This window comes from Tympanuchus pallidicinctus, unplaced genomic scaffold (genome assembly GCF_026119805.1).
Source record: "Tympanuchus pallidicinctus isolate F22 unplaced genomic scaffold, pur_lepc_1.0 scaffold15, whole genome shotgun sequence".
Lineage (NCBI taxonomy): Eukaryota > Metazoa > Chordata > Aves > Galliformes > Phasianidae > Tympanuchus > Tympanuchus pallidicinctus.
Genome location: NW_026294669.1, coordinates 23,158,215 through 23,180,327, shown reverse-complemented (window position 1 = coordinate 23,180,327; position 22,113 = coordinate 23,158,215). Strand labels below are relative to the sequence as shown.

General features: G+C 36.6%; 1 protein-coding gene across 10 annotated transcripts in view; it reads left to right on the top strand.

Moving 5' to 3' along the window:
* Positions 1 to 22,113, top strand: part of PDE1A (phosphodiesterase 1A) — a 197,445-nt gene that overhangs the window by 116,473 nt on the left and 58,859 nt on the right. The window contains exon 1 of one of the 10 annotated variants that reach the window (XM_052676058.1): positions 10,677 to 10,923. The exons of the other annotated variants lie outside the window; for them this stretch is intronic. Coding sequence (XP_052532018.1) covers positions 10,868 to 10,923 — 56 coding nt within the window. The 5' untranslated portion in view covers positions 10,677 to 10,867. Of the gene's footprint in view, positions 1 to 10,676; positions 10,924 to 22,113 lie in introns of those variants that run through there. 10 annotated transcript variants of the gene reach the window in all.

Below are 22,113 nucleotides of genomic sequence, written 5' to 3'. Positions count from 1 at the left end.
GTTGAGTATTACTTGATTCAGTTGAGATTACTTGGTTCAGTCCTTCTATAACCCCAAATCTTAATGGTTCATAGTTCAATACTTCCTCAATTAATCAGTAGGCTGCTCTCTTAAAGTATGTTCTGTATTACTGGAAAGCTGCAAATTCAAATGACTGGTTGATAGTTGCCTTCATCACAATTTTTCTTTCTGTTCTAACATTTTTCACAGCTTTTTTGGTGTTTTGATTTCTGGTTGTAGTTTTTTTTTGTTTGTTTGTTTTGTTTGTTTGTTTGTTTTTTTGACTAATTCTTTCTAGACAGACATATTGGGAGGACACATTGATATGTAAGAAATTATTTCCTCTGTAAATCTGTTCCTGATGATTGTTGCTTGTAACAAAAATCTGAAAGATCTCACCAGTAGCTCATCAGTGCCTTTTAAAGGTAGTGGTGGACTTAAGGAATGATTGGGATATGTATATTTTTATCCTGGCAGGTTCATATTAGTTAGGTAATTTAATACTTTACCTTTAAAAGATATGTCTCAGTGCCTAGGAGAAACTTAAGTTTTCCCTTCAGAGCATACAGAGGTATTAATTATCCCAACACTGAAGAAATTAAGTCAGCTTTGCTTTAGGATTCATCATCTCCGTAGCTCTTGGGCCTACTGAGCTTAAGTGAATCAACTAAGAATTTTGTGCAAATCTGTCCAAAAGCTTTGAACAGTTATTATACATACACACATTTGTCTCTATTTCCAGTCAATCTTTTCTTCCTGTTTTCACCTTTGCCCTAAATTCTATTAACTTTTATTCCAGATTCCTACCTTGCATTTAAACTTTACCTCCATTCCTGAAGAATGCAGTCAAGTCATAATATTGACAATTTCCAGTTAACTATTAAATCCTGTTTGTACCTTCTGCTATAGTCAACATTGGTCCAGTCTCCTGTTCTCTCTTGTTCCCATTAATTACACTCCCTTTTCTTTTAATGTTTTCACTTATAGGAGTAGTCAATGTGGATTCACCAAGGGAAAATCATGTTTGAACAATCTGACAGCCTTCTGTGATATCACAGCTGGCTGGGTAGATGAGGGGGCATGTCTACTCTGACTTCGGTAAGGCTTTCAAAACTGCCTCCCATAACATCCTTGTAGGTAAGCTTAGGAAGTATGAGATGAATAAGTAGACAGTGAAGTGGATTGAGCTGGCTCATTGGCAGAGCTCACAGTTGTGATCAGTGGCACAGAGTCTAGTTGGACCCCTGTAGCAAATGGTGTACCCCAGGGGTCAGTACTGACTTTAGATCTTCATTGATGACCTGTATGAAGGGATAGAGTGCACCCTCAGCAAGTTTGCTGATGGTACAGGGAGTGTACACTCCAGGGAGGAGTGACTGACACACCAGAAGGCCATTTAACCAGACATGGACGGGCTGGAAAGTTGGGTGGAGTGGAACCCTATGAGGCTGAGTAAGGGCAAGTGTAGAATCCTTCACCTGGAGAGGAATAACTGCATGCATTAGTACAAGTTATGGATTGACCTGCTGGAAAGGAGCTCTGCACAGAAGAACCTGGGTGTTCTGGTGAACAGGTTGGCCATGAGCCAGCAGCATACCAACTGTGGCACCTATTGACATTCATCAGTGTTTGCTGAATGCTTATGGGGGCCAAAAGGTGGATGTGTTAACAGTGAGGCGGTGGGTGATGCATTTCAGCAGTGGCAGCAGCAACTCTGAACATTTGCCTACTCTGGTGCAGGTTCTTATGAACACAGCATGCAGGCTGTTGTTCATTGATGTTGAACATGAATAGCTAGTGGTGATGACTGTTGAAGAAGTGTTTTGTGACAGGGAATATGCTCTATCAAATGATGTTGTGTATCACAGTTTTTATGGAAATAAATAGGAGGCATTACTTTCAGAGCATCTTAAATAGAAAAGGAAGTTTTCCAGTAGGAGTCCAGTTTGCATGATGATTAAATGAGTTTTATATTCTTCCTGAAGAGCTAATTATTAAAACAAAACAAATTTCTTAAATACAATGTGCTATACTCTATTCTGTTAATAAAGCTTGTTGAAGACATGTATGTAGGTCACTCCTGAACCAATGCCTCCTACTTATTTCCATGGAAACTATAACAGATGCAAAGAGCACAGTAACACTACTTCAGAGCCATTTCTCAACAAGAAAGCACTAGTTTTCAACATAATCATCACTGTTAGCCTATTCACATGGATAAACTGATTGACACCCTTTTTGTGGTGTGGCAATAGTGCATGGCTGTTCAGAAGATGGCTTGTCTTTCACATCACTTGCTACTGCTGAAATGCACCACCCACCACCTCACTGTGCGCCCATCCACTGTTAGGTATCCCTAAGTTTTTTCTCCATGTGGAGGATTTCAGTGGCACACCTTTGTTCCATACATGCTTTTGAATCAGATGGTGTTTTGTCTGACTGCCCCTCTGCCATCTGTCTCATGGCAACAAAATGTAGTGGAATATTGATGGGAAGGTTCAAGCTCTACTACCATACCACCAACAGCTGGGAGAAATGAATTAGATCGCTTTCTGGAAGATTGCAGGGCATTTTGTTGAGAAATCCTCATTATTTCTTTTGTAGTTATAAAAAGATTTTTTTAAAAACGTAACAATTAAGCAAATTCCATTGTACCATGATGCATAAATCAATGATTTAAACATTGAAGTTTTTGAAACAAATCTTATGAAACTCTGTGGAAAAGACTGGAAGAATTTTAAATAGTTCATAATCTGCATGTAGTTCCCCTGATCAAATTCAGAATAATCTATTCTAATGCCCTATAGTTGGAACATGAGATCTCAATGTTCAGAAGGGGATGTAAGTCACAATTACCGTTGTTTTTGTTTTTTACTGAGTAGTTGTCAAAATTAAGCCCTTGATATGTCAAGTTACTGTAATTTTATTTGGAGATGTAGTGAAACATAAAATGTTGTGGAAAGTGAAAAAGATCTTCTGCAAAGATCTCACAGTGTGACACCAGGCTTGTGTATCTGTTGCAGCCATGTGCTTTGTAGTCTGTAATCTATAGGTCCTGCAGTTCTTTGCTCTATCTACCGGGGATCTCCGGAAAATAACCCAGAAATCCATTTTTTATCTCTGCTTGAAAATTGCAGAGGAAAGTGAATTGGAAAAGAGTTGATGATCTTGACCAAAAGCACCTCTAAAAATTCATGTGATCAGAATAGGTAAGCTCAGGTGATACCTGCTCTAACACTCAAATACATGAAGTTTAAGCACAAAAGCAGTCTGTTGACTTCAGAAGGCTGGTCATGACTTTAGAGTTACATACATGCTTAGGTACTCTGCTGATTGAAGGACAAATTCTGTCTTTTGTTTGCTGATAATTGATTTGATTTGTACATCAGAAAAAACAGTTATGAATTCAAGTTGTACATTTGGCAGTCAACCATTAGAACTTCTCTATGAAGCAATACAGACTTCTGACATAGTAGTCATAAAACGTGTTTAACATCTGTGCATTCTGAATGAGAGGAAATAAGGCCAGCAAGATCTGCTTGTACGTGTTTCAGCTGTTCCTCCTAAGGCACATGATGACTTCTGAGTTTTGAAAAGCTATTTCTTCCACTGATAGCATTAATGGACCTTCACCAGTGGGTGGAGTTTCCTCCATGTGCACAGCAGAAGAGGACTTCAGACAAGCAGTGGTCATAGGAATTCTTAAATGATGTGAGGAATACCACATCTTAGGTACAAAGACTTTTCAAGATTGTGTGAAATCTGATACATATTTCAATTTAATTCCGTGGACTTTATTTACAGATGGGGAAAAGATTTGATTGTAAAAAACATAGAGACATTTCAAAAGAAAGTGTAGCTAAGTAATTAGTTTCTTCATTGGTATCGTTGACCGGAATTCCTACTGTTGGCATGTAAACACTAAAATCAAAGTAAATATATTAAAAGGTATGTTTTGAGGATGCATTTGGTTAGTAATAAATAAGTACAAGTGCTGTAAATATTGTACATGGGAAACACCATCCATTCATTTGCTGATGTAGAACTGTTTGTCCTCTTAAACAGCAAGTGGGTCTTCCTTTCCTAGAAGTTTTGTTATATCACATGGACTCTGTCCCAGTGGCTTTCAAAGCAATTTTATTTCTGCATAACCTCTTATGTTATGAAAGTAAATGTTGGCATTGACATTCCAGAACGTCTAGAAAGTAACCCAAAATATGGTAACCTCCTTAAGTACTTGATGAATAAAAGGCAGTAACTCTGCTCTAGTATTACTATTTACTAAGCAGCAGTAGAACTGGTGATGGCAATTCAATCATTATGTAATAGAAATTTAGAAAAGGAAGTTAAAGAAAAATAGGTTATCTATCGTTTAATGATACTGAAATATTTACCTCATCCTGTGCAAAACTTTGAACAAAATGAGATTATTATCCTTATCTACCTTGAAGAAAAATGAAACGTAAAGTATTATTACATTTTGAGTATATCGATTATAAAATAATTCATAGATGGAAAAAATATCTTGTTATCATTGCTTATTTTTTCTAGTGAAAAAAAAACACTGGTATCAAAGATCTGCGCTGAGTTACACAGCTAAACATCACTTCAAAACAAAGATGGTCTCCATTCTAGACCTGTATGTGCAAATATATTCAAATAACTACATCTCTTATGAGTGTGATTTGAATTTAACAATATTGTGGAATTATCTCTAGCTCCATAAATTTGTTAACAACTGAAGTGTTATCTCATAAGCATTTTGAATTCATATTCAACTGCAACTGAAAATTGCTACTTTTTGTCAGACTGTTATGGCTTCTGGCACTCTAGGATCATCATTACCTGGTGTAGGGACCCTGCTTTGGCAGGGGGGTTGGACTCGATGATCTCTGGAGGTCCCTTCCAACCCCTACAATTCTGTGATTCGTCTTTAATTTAAAAATTAGGATAGAAAATAAGGGTAATTTTCATGTAGTGAAAGACTGACTTTATGGATTTATAACAGATAGGCTTACCTATTTTGTTTTTCAGTACTGTAAAAATACTGAATGCTTGTACATCAGAGTTTCTGATAGGATTATGGTATTTCATAGCTTTCAAATTACTTTGCATGGAACAATCAATTTTTTTTTCATCATTACTTTTGTAATCTCTTCAGCAAGTAAGTTATTTAAGTACAGGTATTATGGATCCATTGTACTGCAACAGTTACAGTATGTTCTGATAAGTTTCCTTTAGCCTATGAATAGAAAATGGTCTGATATTATGGCTAAATGTGCTTTTAGAAGGACATTGGACATAATGAAGTCCTTTCCAGCCTGTAATTCTCAATCCAACACACTTTAAAGAGAACTGAGAATCATTGGTAAAGACTCTGTAGCAGACAAAAAGGTACAAAAAGCACTCATCTGCACATTGCTGAGTTAGCAGGAAATTAACTTGTTAATGTCTGTTGCAAAACATGCTTTTCAGTATAGAGGAAGAGTGTGTAATTGATGTGACCTTACAATTATATTAATGTCAGAAACTCTGCCCAGATCTCTAATAGTCAAATATAAAACCAAGCAGAATTAGGCTTTATAACCACCATTCTGTTTTGAAGCTTCATATGAGTCTTGATGGTGATATCACTTGGGTGCAACAGCTACAGTGACAGCAAATTGGTATCATACTAGCTTAGTGCTGATGTCTTATGGTAAAATAAGTAGGAAAAAATCTTTTTTTCCATAGAAGATCTATCCTTCCATTTCTGCTCAACCTTACATTTTCTGAAAATTTCAGAATCATGAAGATTTAAATCAGCCATCTTGTAGAGGACTGTGAGAAGGAACAGCTATGATGAGAAAAGGAAGGACAGTCCTCTGAGGCACAGGTAGTAGAAGTTCATTAGGTTTTGCACTATATTTCTGTGTATTTCAGAGACTTATATCAGGGCAGCTAAAAGTTTGCAGGGTTATATAAACTTGCAGCTCTATCTGAAAGGTTGTGACTACTCTGAATGCAATCACTCATATCCAAGAAAATGAAATACATCTGGCACAGTCAATTCTTCTAGAACTTTTTTTTTTTTTTTTTTTTTTTTTTTTTTTAAGCTGGAGTAATAAGTCCAGAGAACAGAGAGAACTCTTCTGATTATGACAGAAGAGTAACTTAAAAACTAGGAAATATCTTCATATATCTGCAGTTTTGGGTAGCATAGCATACAGGAGAAACACACGAAGTGGCAAAGAATTAGCCTGTGAGCCAAGAGAGTTATTATAAGTGTGTTATTTCCCATGACCCCTGGCACCTAGCTTCTCATGTTCCTCAGTACCCCTATTTGTAGAACAGAGATAAAAATTTGGTGTGTAACTTTCAACTTGTTTATAGACTGCCACACTATCCTTGGACAGAAGGTGCTATGAAAATTTAATCTATTCCACCAAATTAAACCTCACAGTGTCTTTTCCACTTTATATCTTAACGTTTTAACACAGCCAAAATACAAATTATGCAAATACACAGTGTTGATAAACAGAAAAATTAAGTTAACCAAGTACTTAATTGATTTATTATAATGACAGAAATGTATGGATAGAAATCCATACAGCTATTTGCTTGTTTAGTTTCCAAACAAGATGCTTTGGGATTCAAACTCTTTTAATAGAATCATTTTTGGGAAATTTCCAATCATAAAAAGGAAAACAGATTAGGAAAGCTTAGATTATGCAACATAGAAACTTTTAAACATGTATTTATTACAGAATGTGAAGAGCAACTCTTTGCTACATTCATATGGATTACTTTCTTCTGTTCAAGACTGAATATAGAACACAAGTATGTGAAGATGACATTTTGAGATGTTAGCAAAACCTCTCTAAGCATGAATTAACCATAATTGGTAGGACTCTGCAAAATTTTTAGTAAAACTTTTAATTGGGGTGGGTTCAACTGAAGCAGCTGTTCAGATTTTTTTGACAACAGAGAACCATTTGCTAAGGTTGTTTTGGGTGATGGCAGAGCAGAATAATATGCAGGCTATAAATGAAGATCAGATACTTCATTGTTGATTCTTTATGGCCTTCTATTTAATCATACTTTTCAAAGAACTCATGTGAGAAATTGACTGTAGATTTCTTCTGAAAGTATTTCTTTCAAACCATTTAATGATTGATAGATTTCTATTTTTATGAGAGATTTCTCCAAAATGTTTTTTCTCACATATGTTTTCTGTGTGAACATGTGGTGATGGTGCTTTTGTTTGTTTGGGTTTTGTTTTGTTTTGTTTTGCTTTTTTAGAAGGTTATATTTTACACCAGAAACTATTTTTGCTTTTGGAAAATTAAAAAATCAAATTTGACATTCTCCATAAAATTTTAGACTATTCTTCAAGTGCTAAGTGCTAACTTAAAACCACTATATTTTTATCAAAACAAATGTATTTGTTTATTCACTGCATTCCACTTCACCATAAATGCTTTTGAAAGGTAAAACAAAGCTGAAAGCGTGCTTATGACTTTTTATTTGAAAATTGTTGAGTCAATCAGATTTAGTTTTTATACACAAGCTGTCCTTGCTGGAAAGGTCAAAAGTTGCAGGATTTCTTGCACAGGGTGTCCTTGCTTGGTTACTACGAGATATACGTAGTAGTTTTTTTTTCCTCTTGCTCTCACCATCATTTTTACCGGCTTATGAAACTCTTTTGGCTGGTGAATGTTCAGGGCATGATAGTCCCTGACCTTGAAGGGGATTCCTCTGTTGGGACTTTAAGACATCAGCACTTCCAGGCATTTGCAGCTGACCTGTACCCAAGTATGCTGAGTTCAGCTGCACTCTAGACAACCCAGCAGACTTATCACAGTAAATGAATAAAGGCACCTCTTACCAAAAATAATGTAAAAGTAAATATAATAAGCAGCCTTTATGTAATTGTTTTATGTAATTGGTGCTAAGGGAGAAGCACAAGTGAAGGTTTCCCTCCTAACCTTCAGTTCTGCCCTTCATTTCATCTGACATTCTGTGAGATACAGTTCATACGGTGCACAGAGAGAAAACATTGTTCTGTGTCGTTTCCTATGTTTATACAAAACACACTGCCTTGCTCAAAATCAATTTGACTATAGGAAATTATAGCCAAATTTAGATAAAACAGTTGCTTGGAATAACTTTGGAATATCTTAAAATTAGTATTATAGGGCACTTGGGTTTCTGGGAAGGTTTTATTTTGGTCTCTAGTGACGTGATATGGTATGCTGTGCAATTCTGTAGCAAAATAGCTGGCACTGTTTGAAAAGTACAGTTTAGTAGTATTTTCCATTGTTCACAAACAAGGCCTTCAGATTCAACAAATAGTACTTCTTTCCTTTGGAAAACAGTAAATACTACAATTTTAGAATTGCAGCTGAGCTGAGCTAATTCAAGTCTTCTCAGAAGCACAGACTAAGCTTAATTCTTAATTCATCAATCCTTAGGACACCAGTGCTAGGGTCTCTACTGAGCAGCTGCTCCAAATGCTATGCCCGAGGCTGGTGCTTTCCTGATGTCTTTAAGTGGAAAAGCAGTGTGTGAGGGCCAGTGGCCTCTAACAAGAACTGATATAACTGTCTGAGCTGTTGCCAGGCCAGTATTTTCCTTCATACGCTTTGATGGCTCCATGAGAAGTAAAATGAGCAGTCTGATTTTTGCAGGTTGGTTTGTGTAGGGAGACAGAAGGACGTGTTTATTTATATTACTTTTGTAAGTAATATAAAGTAATTTAAGACTTTTTAGTAGAAAACTTATATACAGCAACAGTAGTGCCATAGGCCAGAACCAAAGTCAAAGAACTGCAAGCAGCCGGGAGCTTCTGCAACAGCATAAGATGGTTGCCTCCTGTTTTGTGCAGTGTTAAGTGAATAGTGAAAAAGAATAGAACTGCCATTTTCTTTAATGTGAATCTGGAGAAACAAATGATGTCTAAATTTGAACACATAAAGATCCTGAATTAATTACTTGCATGCATTGCACAGGAGTTGTACTCAGCCCAAACACGTTCATTTTCTAGTTTGTAACGGATGAAATGGCATTGCATTGACAAATGCTTTCTTTTAAAAAAGAAAAAGATACTAATAGTTTATGTAAAAGATTAGCGGGTGCAGTGACCATGAATCCTTTCACACTTGTACAACTGTATTCATAAACTTACCATTTCCAGAATCTCGTAAAACAAAACAAATCACAAGTAGTATTTATCACCGTTTTAGGGATGGTATGTGTACTGTGATCATGGCAAATCTGAGACTGTTGAGCTATCTGTAAATTCTACAGACAGAAAGAGCCCGGGAAAGAGGCACTTTATTGGTTTAATAAGTTCCCCTTATTGGCTTATGGTATTCTGCATAAATTATATTTGATAATTTTGTATAGATGAAAGATTGAAGATCGTGAGAGCTAAGAGATTTAACTCTTGTCAGCTAAACTCATTAACTCTCCGCAGTCCTAGTGAGAGGGAGAATGCATAAGATGCAGACTCAGTAAATCCAGCCAGAACCAGTAAGTGTCTGTTTTGTTAGGCATTCAATTCCTTGCTGTCAGCCACTGATTCCTCTTCTCTGACCATTACTTTATGTAAACATGTGTGTAACTTCACACATTTTTAAAACCTCAAAAAATATTCTTGTTTTCTGAATTAAAGTTTATCTTATATACAATCATATACAAGCCTAGAAAATGGCTGAATATGGTAAACTATGTATATATATTAAAACTATGAGCTATTCTTCAAGAAGCTGTAATTTTCAGAAGTGTATGTAAGATAAACAGTGCTTTTAAGCATTTTCATCCTTTAGTTCCTTCCTCATCCTCACGCAAAACTATCTGAAAGGGATTCGGAGGTCAAATGTGCAGTGCCCAGGTGGAGGCCTGCATTGCAGCGTGTCGCTGCTGAAGCAGCTTGCGAGCCGTGTTCCTCGGGCCAGGTTTGATCTCACAGAACTGGCTGTGAGGGGAAAAAAAAATCGCAGCCAGTCTCTTCCCAGGGAAGAGCAGTGTGTGTCCTCAGCTCAGAGGGGTGGGGGGGGGCTGCAGGGAGATTAGTGCTGGGAAACAGTTGGGGGGAGGAGGGAGCTGCTTGCGCTGGAGCACTTGTGTGTTCCCTGGGTAACTGAGTAGGCAGACCTAGTAACAAATGAAATGGATTATGAGCATAGAGCCCGAGCGTGGACGGCAGAGCATAGCTTGTCTCAGAAGAGATGATTTGCCAAATGTTTTATCAAAATGGGCAGTTAGTGTATTGGCTATAAGATAAATGGGAACCCAACTGAAGTGTGGAGGCAGTTATAATCAATACTCCTTTAATACGGCGTTGGTGGTATAGAAAGATTTTGGTGTAACGATATGTATTACTTTCCTTTGTATGTCAGAAGGGAGTCCTGCTTGCCTGAGAAGTGAGTTAAAACCTGGACATGGTAACAAATAGGGCCTACGTGGTTAACCCAGGTTAGAATCACTTGCAAGAGATGAAAAATCATGCAAAACAGAGGGCACTTGTGCTTCTACATCTCAGAGAACTGCAGTATATATGTGCTTTTCCTGTCTCCGTCTCTCTGGCTTTCTCTTTTTTTCTGTTCTGCTCACAACACATGTACGAGATCAGCTTTTTATGTCATACTGCAGTAGCACCATCCCACACACTCTCTGTCTCTGAAGAAATGTAACCCCTCTCCCGTTTATCTTCAAGTAGATTTCAGTAATTTCTGAACTGAACATCTTCTGTCTGAAGAAGCATCTATCTGCTTAACCTGTAAAGAAATGACAGCCTAGGCGGGAATCAGTCGCTCAGACACAGGCATCTAGTGCCATCCGAGGCACCAACAGGTGCCTGGGATACCACCCAGGGCTGGCAGATATGACACAGGACCTGCAGGACACCTGCGCTCTTCTGGAGCAGCAGCTGGGGACCAGGTGAGATACTCTAGGGCTTCTCAAATGGCACTAGATGTCTGCATTTGGTAACGGGTTTAAGCCTCCTGTTTCTGGGCATAATATATATTTAATGTATAAGATGACTGATCAAAAATTAGGATCCTGGGTGTTTTGTTTTGTTTTGAGGCCAACTTTTGAAAGCCTTTAATTACACCGTCTCCCTCTCGATGCTAAAGGAGCTGCTTATCCACCTAATTTCTGACTGTTGTGGGTAAAATGCATAGCTCTCCAGAGTGGCTATGCAGCAGCTGTTCTTGAAGGGAACTTTGATAAATGACGGAGCATTCAAAATTTGTCTTGTTCACAATATCATATGAGCAAAGCCACACAGCTTGCAGAGCTAATAACTAAAAATGAACATGTATATTTATGCAGAAGGCTTTGCACTCTAGGGCTTGTAAAATCTTCTGTCACTTCTGACAGTGTGAAATTTGTGAAGGAAACAAAAGCCTGGACTGTATAGCAGCTCTTTCTGAAACCAGATTTATGTTTTGTGTGCCAGAATAACATTAAGTAAATCCTCTTCTTCCTGCTAAAGAAGCTAGTTAGTTTGTAGCTCTCAAGAATTTTCTTTTTCAGTGATAAACATTACTTTGAAAACTTTTCCATGCACCTGGGTACTGACCAAAGACAACAAATAACGGAACAGGAAGCCATAATTCAATTCTTTGCTGTATAGAAAGCTTTGCAGATGACCTAAGCAGCTACATTATTTATATGCACTGGCTTTTTAGAGGTTGATATGTTTTTTGGCTGATGGAAATGGAAAGGTTCTTCTTGTGTATTCTGTGCACATGTAGCTGGTTTTTAATCCTCTCCATAATTATTTGCCTATATTCCATTTCCTTCTGTTTCAGAGAACAACAGGCATAAAGCATTCCCATCAGGATTCCTTTCAAGTGCATAAATGTTGCTCGCTGAAGTAGCTGCACAGTTCTAAAGGCTGAGGTCTTAGAGCAAAATCAGTACAGCAGGGACTTCTCTCTTATAAATCATTTTTATTTTTTGTTTGAAATGGGTATTAGTGGCATTTGTATTATGTTGTACTTTTATTATGAATGCTGCTCTTTTGTCTTTACCATATTTTATATTGATTATACATTTTATTAATACTTTCAAGATTTTAATTAAACTATATTCTTAATAATTGAATTTTTTAACATGATAATAGAGCTGAAACTTGTGCCAAACCTCAAACCTGAGGACAGCATGACTTACTCCAAACATTGGCTCCTTTCCTTTGACATAGCTAGCAAAAGCTACAGGAAGCAGAGCTGCTTTTGGCACTGTTTGTTGGGTCATGGGAGGAAGCCAGTTCTTCCAGCACATCAGGTATATGCAGTTTCTTGGAAATGTTTCCTTTACTGTGGTATGTGGAAATACATCTCTAAGAAAAGAGATGCAAAGAAAAATATACATTTACCATGGCAGCAGGTTTTTTTTTGGTTTTTTTTTGCCTGAACAGGTCCTGCACATTTTCAACTCCATGACATCTCTCTCCAGCTGGCATTGATGGACAGTTATATGTATTGATAAGCAGGTGAAAGTTCGGTGAATCTTTTGGTGTTACACCAGTTATGGTTCTTCAAGCAGTTTAATAGATTGCTTCTTTTTGGCATTTGTAGATATTTTCAGTTCATGTGTGTCTCTCTAGAGACAAAGAACTGAAGCTAAAATTTCCTATCATTCTGTCAAAAGTGACTGAACAGAACAAGAAGAAAAATCTACATTGTGCCTTTAGGAAATTTAGAACTTTTCTGCATAGTAGATAAGATGCACTTCAGTTTTCCAGAACCTTTATCTTTTTTTAATCCATCCCATATGCCTATCATGAAAATTTGTCAACTAGACATACATTAGTGGTACATGATCAAAACTTTCTAACTATTGCTGTTCTGGCAAAAAGTTTAGCATGTGGAAACCCAAATCTTTTGGGGTGAGCAAAAAATTCGATCAGATACTTTTCCACAAGATGCATTTCCTGCTCTTCTAGAGGGTGACAGTTACATGTCCAGTCTGCCTGGCTCCACTGATTCAACTGGATCATGAGATTCAGTCTTGATTCCATTGATGGAAATGGATGTTTTTGCTTTGTTCTACTGGAAATTAGCTTAGCTAATATAGTCACAAATGTATATTTGTGCGTGAATATGAAGTGGTCTTAGTCTAAAATGAAGAATTTGGCACATTTTGCTGGAGCTGACAACACTTCCACAGCCACTTACAATCATGCTGTTAATAATTTATTATTGGTTATAGGAGAAAATTTAATTTAGTTAAAATGAACATGGGTGGGAACTTAATAGTTTCATTTATTTCCCTCATGAATTTTTAGCCTCCACTTTGCCACCTGCTCCTTTCTGGAAAAAAAATGCAGTCAATTTCCTTCTGTGCGCACATGAAAGAAGTATGGAATTGTAAATTAAGATGCTCATTTTCATAGTGGGAAATCGTGGCTTCTACCCCATCCTGCTGTCCTAGCCTGAACGGTCATGAGCAAAATGGAACATAAAATCATGAAGACTGGGAACTGAAACCAGGCTGTTTGTTGTTGGACTGCTGAGAGTTCCCCTGATAAAACAGACGGTCTGGAATTGGCCGATAAATACTTACGTCAGCTAAGCAAAGGTCCTAATGTGCGTACTGATTTAGAGGAGCAGAACAGTCCTTATCAGATGGCCCAGAGGCTGGTGCATGAGAGTGAACTGCTGAGGACATAAAGCTGTTCTGTCCTGTACCAGTTGAACGTGCAGAAAAATGCAGAGTGACTGCAAAATGCTTCCACTGCTCGGTATTTTACTGATAAGAAGTTTTTGACAAAATACAGGCTTGCTTTTCATATGGAAATGCTAATTATTCTAAACCAAAAGCACTTCTTAGACTGTATCATTTTCAGTGACATTTTGCTAGAGAAAAAGATCCATACTTATGGTCTACTTGATAAATAACAAAAACAACTTTTTCACAAAAAACTAGTTATTTCTGAATCATATGAAAGTTCTTGTGTTTACTATGTGTGAAGTGCCATGGCATTAAGTATAAAAGCTAAATATTGAGATTGTCAGATCTGAATTTAGAATAGAATATGCAACCTTAGGAGAACCACTGTAACTTGTTGACTTGCTGTGCTTGCCACAAAGTAAAACATTCTCCTTTTAATTTTCAGAATGACTGCTAAATCTAGCAGCTACATAAAAACAGCCAGTTTCTGTAGGAGGACATTGATAAATGATCTGGTAGATCACACAATTATGCTGTCTGATCCAACAGCAGAGAAGCTGCAGGGATATATTTTCACTAGGAGAGGCAAGGCATTAAAATGAATCCATCTTATAACAGTGTTTATCTTTTTAATAATTATGAGCAGATAGTTAAATGCAATGACAGGTCCTCTGAAGAGAGTTTCTGTAGACATTGTGAATAGGATTTTCATTATGTATTTATCTTAGTTTCTTTTAAAATCTCTGCAAGGTCTGAAAAACCTCTTAACTGAGTTTTATGGGGCTCCTATAATCCTATTTGTAAAAGAAAAGTTTCCATGTTCATTCACTGATGTAGGTCTGCAAAATACGGTTTCAAGATTTTTCTGGTTAAAGAAGATTTATGAGACAATATGTTTTGGAAAAGTTCCACAGTTTTACAAATGTGGGATTGGGAAGTGCTGACAAGACTCAAAGGCAGCTCAAAAACTGCATTATTCATCACAAGAAAATATTGGAGCAATTCTGCAGGAAAAAAAATTATAATTTCCAAAGCAGACCTAGGACTAAGATGTATTAAATTTACAGCATTATAAGGGATGCAACTGAAAAAATTAGTGATGCTTAAGGTAGTATTTATTCCAGCACTGTCAAAGAAAGGACGTTTTGGATTGTTTAAAATACATCAAAATTTCATCATTTAAGGCATAATTTCTAAGCCCACGTCTGGTGGAAATTTGGTGAAGTTAAATAGTGTTCATAAAAGGTTTTGAAAATCAAGTAATTATTTTTTTTTCCTCTTGGAATATTTCAAGCCAGTTAAAGATCATTCTGCCGTATGCGTTTTATAATTTGCAGCTCTAAAGAGGCTGTATCAGAAACCATCCTGAGCAAATTGGATCCTAGTATGCAGGGAGAGCAGCTGAGACTAAGTGAATGACTGTTGTCAGTGAGTTGCAATAATCTGGATGTGTTGGTGGATACAGCATGAGACAGTTTGGTACTTGTGCTGTTTGGGAAGTACTGGTATGGTGAATCCTTCTGCCCTATGTGGGAGAGCTACCCAGTCCCACCTGCTGACACCAAAGTTACTTCACTCAGCTGGCTGCTGCTTTGGCTCTGCAGGGCACCAGCACAGCTCTGCTCCTGCTGGGGCTTTCCACAGGATTCATTTTCAAATTCTTTGTGAGCTAGGTCTGGAAAGAAAAGAAGATGTACTACAGGTTTACTACTTCAATCCAATATTATGTGTAACATTTCATAAGACTGAAATGTTTCTGGAGAGCGCTGCAAATGAATTGAGTGGAAAGAGTAATGGAAAAGCAGGGGAAAATAAACCTTATTGCTGTAATCTTTGTGCTCATTTTTATGCATTTTGGGGCTAAATCAATGAGAGTATTGATGTTTCAAATGAATCTGAATGGCTTTACTCAGCAGCTTTTAGGGGCTTCTGAAAGAAAAAGGTCAAGTGCATAGTGCAGCTAGAGTTGTGAGGTTAACGTGTGATGAAAAAGAACTGCATTTTCATCCTAAAAGTGACAGAATGGTTGAAACCACAGATGGTAAGCCATAGGGGTAGCACTCTCAAATCCTCCTCAAAGAAAAAATATTCCCATTGTTATGTTTAGTGTTGTCAGATTTTGGGGCTCACTTTGATTTATATTCAGATATATATCTGCATGTAGAAATATTCTTCCTCTGAGAGGAATTAATTAATTCCTCTTACTGCAAAAATAATTGAGATCTATGTCAGACAGCTAGAGAGCATTAAAGAGGTCGTGAAAGTTTAGTACATTTTTATGTCATTTCTGTAATCATGTTTGTGGTTGAGGTGCCAAACTTTTTTTTTTTTTTTTTTTAAAGTATATCAGAATCTAGCTAAATAGCTCTGGATGAGTAAACCTCTCCAATTCTATTATCAGAAAATAGTTTGTATCTTCTTCTCATTAATGATTGTTCTGGAGTTGTTATTTGGTGAGGTAAGTTTTGAAAAGGTTGATTACTTTGTACCATAGGAATATCTTATTCCATTCTTCTGTGTTTGTTCATTTAATGTTGTTCCTGTCTGAACTTCGGTATTCAATCATAGAGTCTGAGATTAACTATTTTGGATTAAAATTTGAACAAAATGCAGCTGGCATGGCCTCAAAATAGTAATCATAGTAAATGAAAAGCTAAAACAAGTACTTACATACCAGTGCATTTTGAAAACTAGAATAGAAATCTTTTAGGGAAAAATATACTTTAAATTACTCCATGGATTAACTTCACATTCAATCTGACTCACAGTAATACAAATGCTTTTCTTTAATACCTGATCCAGGATCTACTGCAGGGAAATTATTATATTAATTTTAGTTTCATTTCTTTTTCATATAAAATACATTACCGTGTATCCAACTGCAGAATACTGGCAGTATTTTAAAATATATGTTGATCTATGCAGGTTAGAAGCACATTTGTCAGACAGCAAATTTAAAACATAATAAAAAGAGAGGATTAATAGGAGAATAATTCTCTATTCTTCCAAAAGTTATATCACGGACCACTTTGTTATTTGTTCTGGCACTCTTACTTCATGTTATTGTGGGTAGGGCAAATTTCTTCATAAAAATACGCATTTTTGCTACTTCAGTTACTATATTGAATGTCATTGTCTACACTCTGGCTTCTTCACATTTCGTTCATATTTCTTGCCAGTCTATGACAGAGAAGGGCTTTAATCTGGCTTTTCTGCATGCTCTCAATTAATCTATCAGGTATTTCAGCACAGGTTTCCTAAAAAGGAAGCAGATCCTTTTGCCTTAAATGTTTAAGAACTAGGCTTAGGTCTCTTTATTACGTGATTTTTATCCACCAGCCTTAAGGAGAGTGCAGTTGTCAATGCAGGTGTTAACAAACTGGAGCATATATATAGATATCCACCTTCCAGTTGGGTGTTTTGAGATCTTTTTGCTTTTCCATAATTTTTGAGGTATACAATGGAAACAGATGTGGTTTTTTTTAAATCTCTTTCTCTATCTTTTGGTGATTATCATTGCAGAAAATGAAAACGTGGCCAATGCTAACACGGAAACCTCTCATTCTTTTTTCCAAATTGCATCCCTGAATCCGTGGGTCAACTCACAAATCACTTAAGTCATAATCTTACTATTTCTTAAAATAAAATATGTAGTCCAAAATAAATACAAAATACAGCATTATAAAAATCCCAAAGCCACAGAAAATTTGGACTTGCAGTGCACACTTGAGTACAGTCAAATCAGGTGTTACTGAACATTGCATAGCAGATAGACAATTAAGGAACTGACCACTGTATTAAAGTGTCTAGGCACATATGCAGTTACTGTTCTTTGATGACCTATGGTTGCCTCCCCATAAAAGGGTAACCCTTTTTTCTGCAGTGAATTTCCATTTTAATGAGATTAGTTCCAACCTGTACAACTAGCAGTAAAATGTTACGTACACTTTTCATCACAGTCAGGTAGGCTGTAAACACTAGTTGAGTTAAAATTTAGCTCTTTTTTTTCATGGTTTTCTTGACCAGTTCACATTTGTAGAACCACATACAGCAAAAATGAATTGGTCTTTAGTATTGCTCTTTTTTTTTTTTTCTTTTGAACACTGTTCATTCAAGAATGTCCTGTGTTGTATACAATCACATCACTGAAAGGCCTCAGTGAGATTTGCTCCAGAGATTTGCTTTTCTCCAGCCTGAACAAGAATGATGTAGATATCTGGAGGAGAAAGTAATATAGTGATAGCAGACTACAGAACCAGGCACTTTGTTATTTCCATCAATTTACAAAATGTAACTCCTTCATGCTTTGCTGTAGTACTTCTACTATAGTACTTCTGGTTGTCACTCAGGTGAACACTATCTCATGATCAAGGCCTGGGACTGGTTACAAGAGTATAATAGCTGACTTGCTTTTTTAGAGCAGAACAGAGGCTTACTTCTTTGAGTAGTCTTATTTTAGATTAAAGTGAATAATTTAAAAAATGATCATTCCAATATAAAGATAGGAGGATCTGAAATACAATGGAAACCACTGCAATGTATTGTTTAGGAATGTCAGACAAATCACAGTATGTAATTAGATTTTATAAATTTTTCTAGCAAACTGTTTTACTGTCCATTTTTATTTCAAGTCATGTTTGCTTTTTCTTATACACATAGGCTTTTTCTAAATCCCTAGTAAGTACGTAGATAAACACTTACTTCATAGACTCAAGAACTTAATTGGTTTTCAGTTTCAAAATTTAATCGTAACCAGGTTCTTGGAAGGAATGTCATGGCTTTGCACAGAGACTGAAGGATGGTGATTCATTTAGTAGGACTGAAAAATGGAGCACTTAGAGGTTCTCATGACCATAAGGGAGTTGTCGCCTTCAAGTCTCACTTCCCTGGAGAGGTATAGTTAGGGATGTTGTACTATTATCACTCTGAAAAAATCAGGTTTTGATTTCGGAATCCTAGAAGTGCACAGAAATTAAGAACAGAACTTTATGTTATTAAAAGCTACTTTTGAAAATTTCTTAGATGCAGTAGAGAAAAATCTAGGCAATTCTATGACAAGGATAGTGGCCTCTGCCATTTTGATGTCCTGTATATAAGCGCTATGCTGCAGTTTGCTACAGTCTGCACAATTTCTCACAGTGTATTAGTCTGTTTTTATTAAATATGATCAGGTGAGAGCAGAAGGAATAGGGGAGGCTGCTATGAGTAACATGAATTAAGGCAAAGGAACACTAGCATCTGAAGCCTCAGCACCAGCTTTAATCCACTTTTACCTTACTGGATCTACAAAGCCTGGGCCTTGTATATGGAGGCATCAGGAACTTCCCAAGCTGAGAAAAAATGGCTGCTCTAGGCAAGGCATTCACTACAAACTATTTTTTATTTGGCTTGCCACAATTCTTGTCACAACTGTTTGCTGAACTAAAGACAGTATGAATATAGCCCATATGCTGGATAATGGGTTGAAAGTGATATTGCTCAAAAATAACCTTTTGGGAAATATTCTTCTTGACGAGTTCCAGGGACGTGTTTATGTTTAGCTCTATCATTCTGAAGTACTCAAGGTGAAGCATTTCAAGGATAGATACTAAATTTCAGTTTCACACCTGACCTTAATTCAAATTTATTTTCTCAAGTAGACAAAACCTAGATGAAGCTCACATGCGTAGGAATGGTCATATCATGTTTCATCCCCCTCAAAGAATATAAAGGACGCTTTGTCTGCTTGATTCTTTTCTCTTTTAAACGTTTATACAGTTCTCAAGTGTGTTTAAGCTTTTCTAATGTTCTACTTCTCATTACCAAGATCTACTTTGAAGTACTTTGATTTGGCAATTCTTCAACAGAACATTTATTCTTAACAATTCCAAATTACAGAAGTCAATTTTACACTTTACATAGAGTGCTGGATTCTATCATCTCCTACAATTTTTCTTTTCTTCATTTTAATTACAGCATTGCAATTCTAAATAAAACCCTTATTCATATTTTTTACATTGTTATATGCATTACATGTACTTTATCCTTTCTTCAGAATTACTGAGATGGTAATGATTTTACAGCAAGATTGTACTGTAATTACTATAGCTGTTGTGCTAGGGCATTTTATGTCTTGCTTTGTCTTTTGAATGAAAAAAATCTTTTTATTGGAAATAGATGTGTTGAAGCTGTTAATTATTCAGTAAAAAGACATTTGTATTAAAGAGCTGGTATTTTTTCTTCAACATTTTAGGCAAATTAGAGTGACTCTTACATGATTTGAAACTTTATTCAATAGTCCGTTAAAGTTTTAAATGAATTCTGAAGAGTAAAAAATACAAATATTTTATTTTCCAATAAATAGAGATCTGTGCTTTGTTCCTCCTGATATACTTTATAAACAGAATTCAAAAGAAATCAACTGTCATCCTGTCTGGAAGACATTATTACTTTATATATTGGAAGTATAACCTCTGTATTCTGGTACTTCCTCAGTTTCATTATATGGGACTCCTAAATGAAACAATAATCTTCTGCCTTTAACAATTAGAGATATTGGCCAAGAATGCTTTTAGAAGCCTTTACAGGCACAGCTATGTATTTTCTTAGTAGTAATCTAGCAAATATTTTCAGTACAAGGTTACAGATTCTAGTCAACGTGGTCTTAAATGGAAGAACATCAACTGACTTTTTACATGACAGCTTGTGTTCATAATGTTTCTGGATGGACTCTCTACCTCTTTTCATGCTTTTTTTTGAGGATGAGCATCAACAGTCCTCAGCCTAGTTTTTCTGAACCTCAGCAATGAAAGAAATTTTCAGCATGTTGGTTCAGCATGGTGGCACCATCCCCTCTGTGCTAATGGCTTCAGGGTGATTGAGAAGACAGAATAAAAGAAAGTAATGAGAGATCAAACCTTTATAATTTTGTGTGGCATTTGATAAGATGATAACACTGCATGAAGAGATACTATTTCATAGAATGACAGAATCACAGAACCATTTGAGTTGGAAGGGATGCGTGAAGGTCATGTACTCCGGCAGTCCCTACAGTGAACAGAGTCATCTACATCTCAGTCAGGTGCCCAGAGCACCATCCAGCCTGATCTTGAATGTGTCCAAGGACTGGGCATCCACCACATCTCTGGGCACCCCGGGTATCCTGTGCTGTGCCTCACCACCCTTATTGCAAAAACTTCTTCCTTATGTCCCATCTAATGACTAATCTATTTTGTCTATGAGTTTTGAGAGTAACTAAAGCAAGTTACAGGTTCTAGCAGTACTTTGTAGCAGATAGGAAATGGAGAAATACTTTCTAGCAAGAACTGTAAAAACAGCAGATGCATTCTGTCCTATGACTGACCATCCATGGGTCAGAAATAGGTCATCATCTGTCTTCCAAGTACATGAGATGCAGTGGTCATGAAGAGCTGCTGTGAGTCAAGGATAACTGAGTTCCTTTGAGGCACAGTCAGTGATCTCTACCAGGTCTGCACTACTTTGAGAATTTCCAGTGGTCCAGAGGTTTTGGATACAAATTCTATGCTGGAATGTAGAGCCTACACACAAATGTCATGGGAGGGACATCTCTGTGAGATAATCTATTTGGAAATATCTTTCTCCTGCCATGAAATTATTATTAAAAAGAATGCAGTGAAGTGCTTAGGAAGATTTGGAGGCTTAACTTCTGTCTTTTAGCAGCTTCTTTGGTCATTGTGCTTAAAGCTGCTGTTTGCAGCAAAAATAAAGCTTTTAAAATGTCTACAGGGAATAAAGGATATGTGCTTCTGTGAGATTATCACATTAACTTCAACAAGTAAGACTTGCTGAAAGCCTTCCATCATTTTCAAGCATGATTTTTGGCAGGTGATGAGTTTACATTTGATTTCCCAGCTTGTTCTTGATAATGAATTTAGCTAGATTATGATGAAGACTTTCAGGCGTGCAGACTGTTCATGTGTTTGGCAATTTCAAGATTAAGCAGCTTTAGCTAGCACTCTATCTAGCGTATATACAATTCAGGGGAACCTTATAGATCAAATGCCAATCTTCACTCAAATATAAAGATTTATCAAAAGCCATCCAAAGGATAATTTGCAGTTTACAAATCCTATAGAACATGCATATTTGTCTTTGATTTCATGGATTGAATGTGAAATGGAAATATGAGATAATGGAAGTGGAAGCTGAGCTCATAAATAAACTCATAGAATTTAGAGTAGGAAGAAACTTGTTGGATACTACTTGGATCTAACAGAAGACAGAAAACACTTAAATGTGTGTACATATTAGGTTATTTTAAGATATTTTCATTAAGCTTCAATCTGGAAAGCTGTTGAAGAAGGGAACTGAATTAACATTAATGATGATTCATTGGTGAAAGTGAGAGAGAAGTGTTTGAAAGATGCTTAAAGCTTCTCTGAAATAGGTTATATTCTTCATCTATGGAATGTACAAATGCAGCCAGGG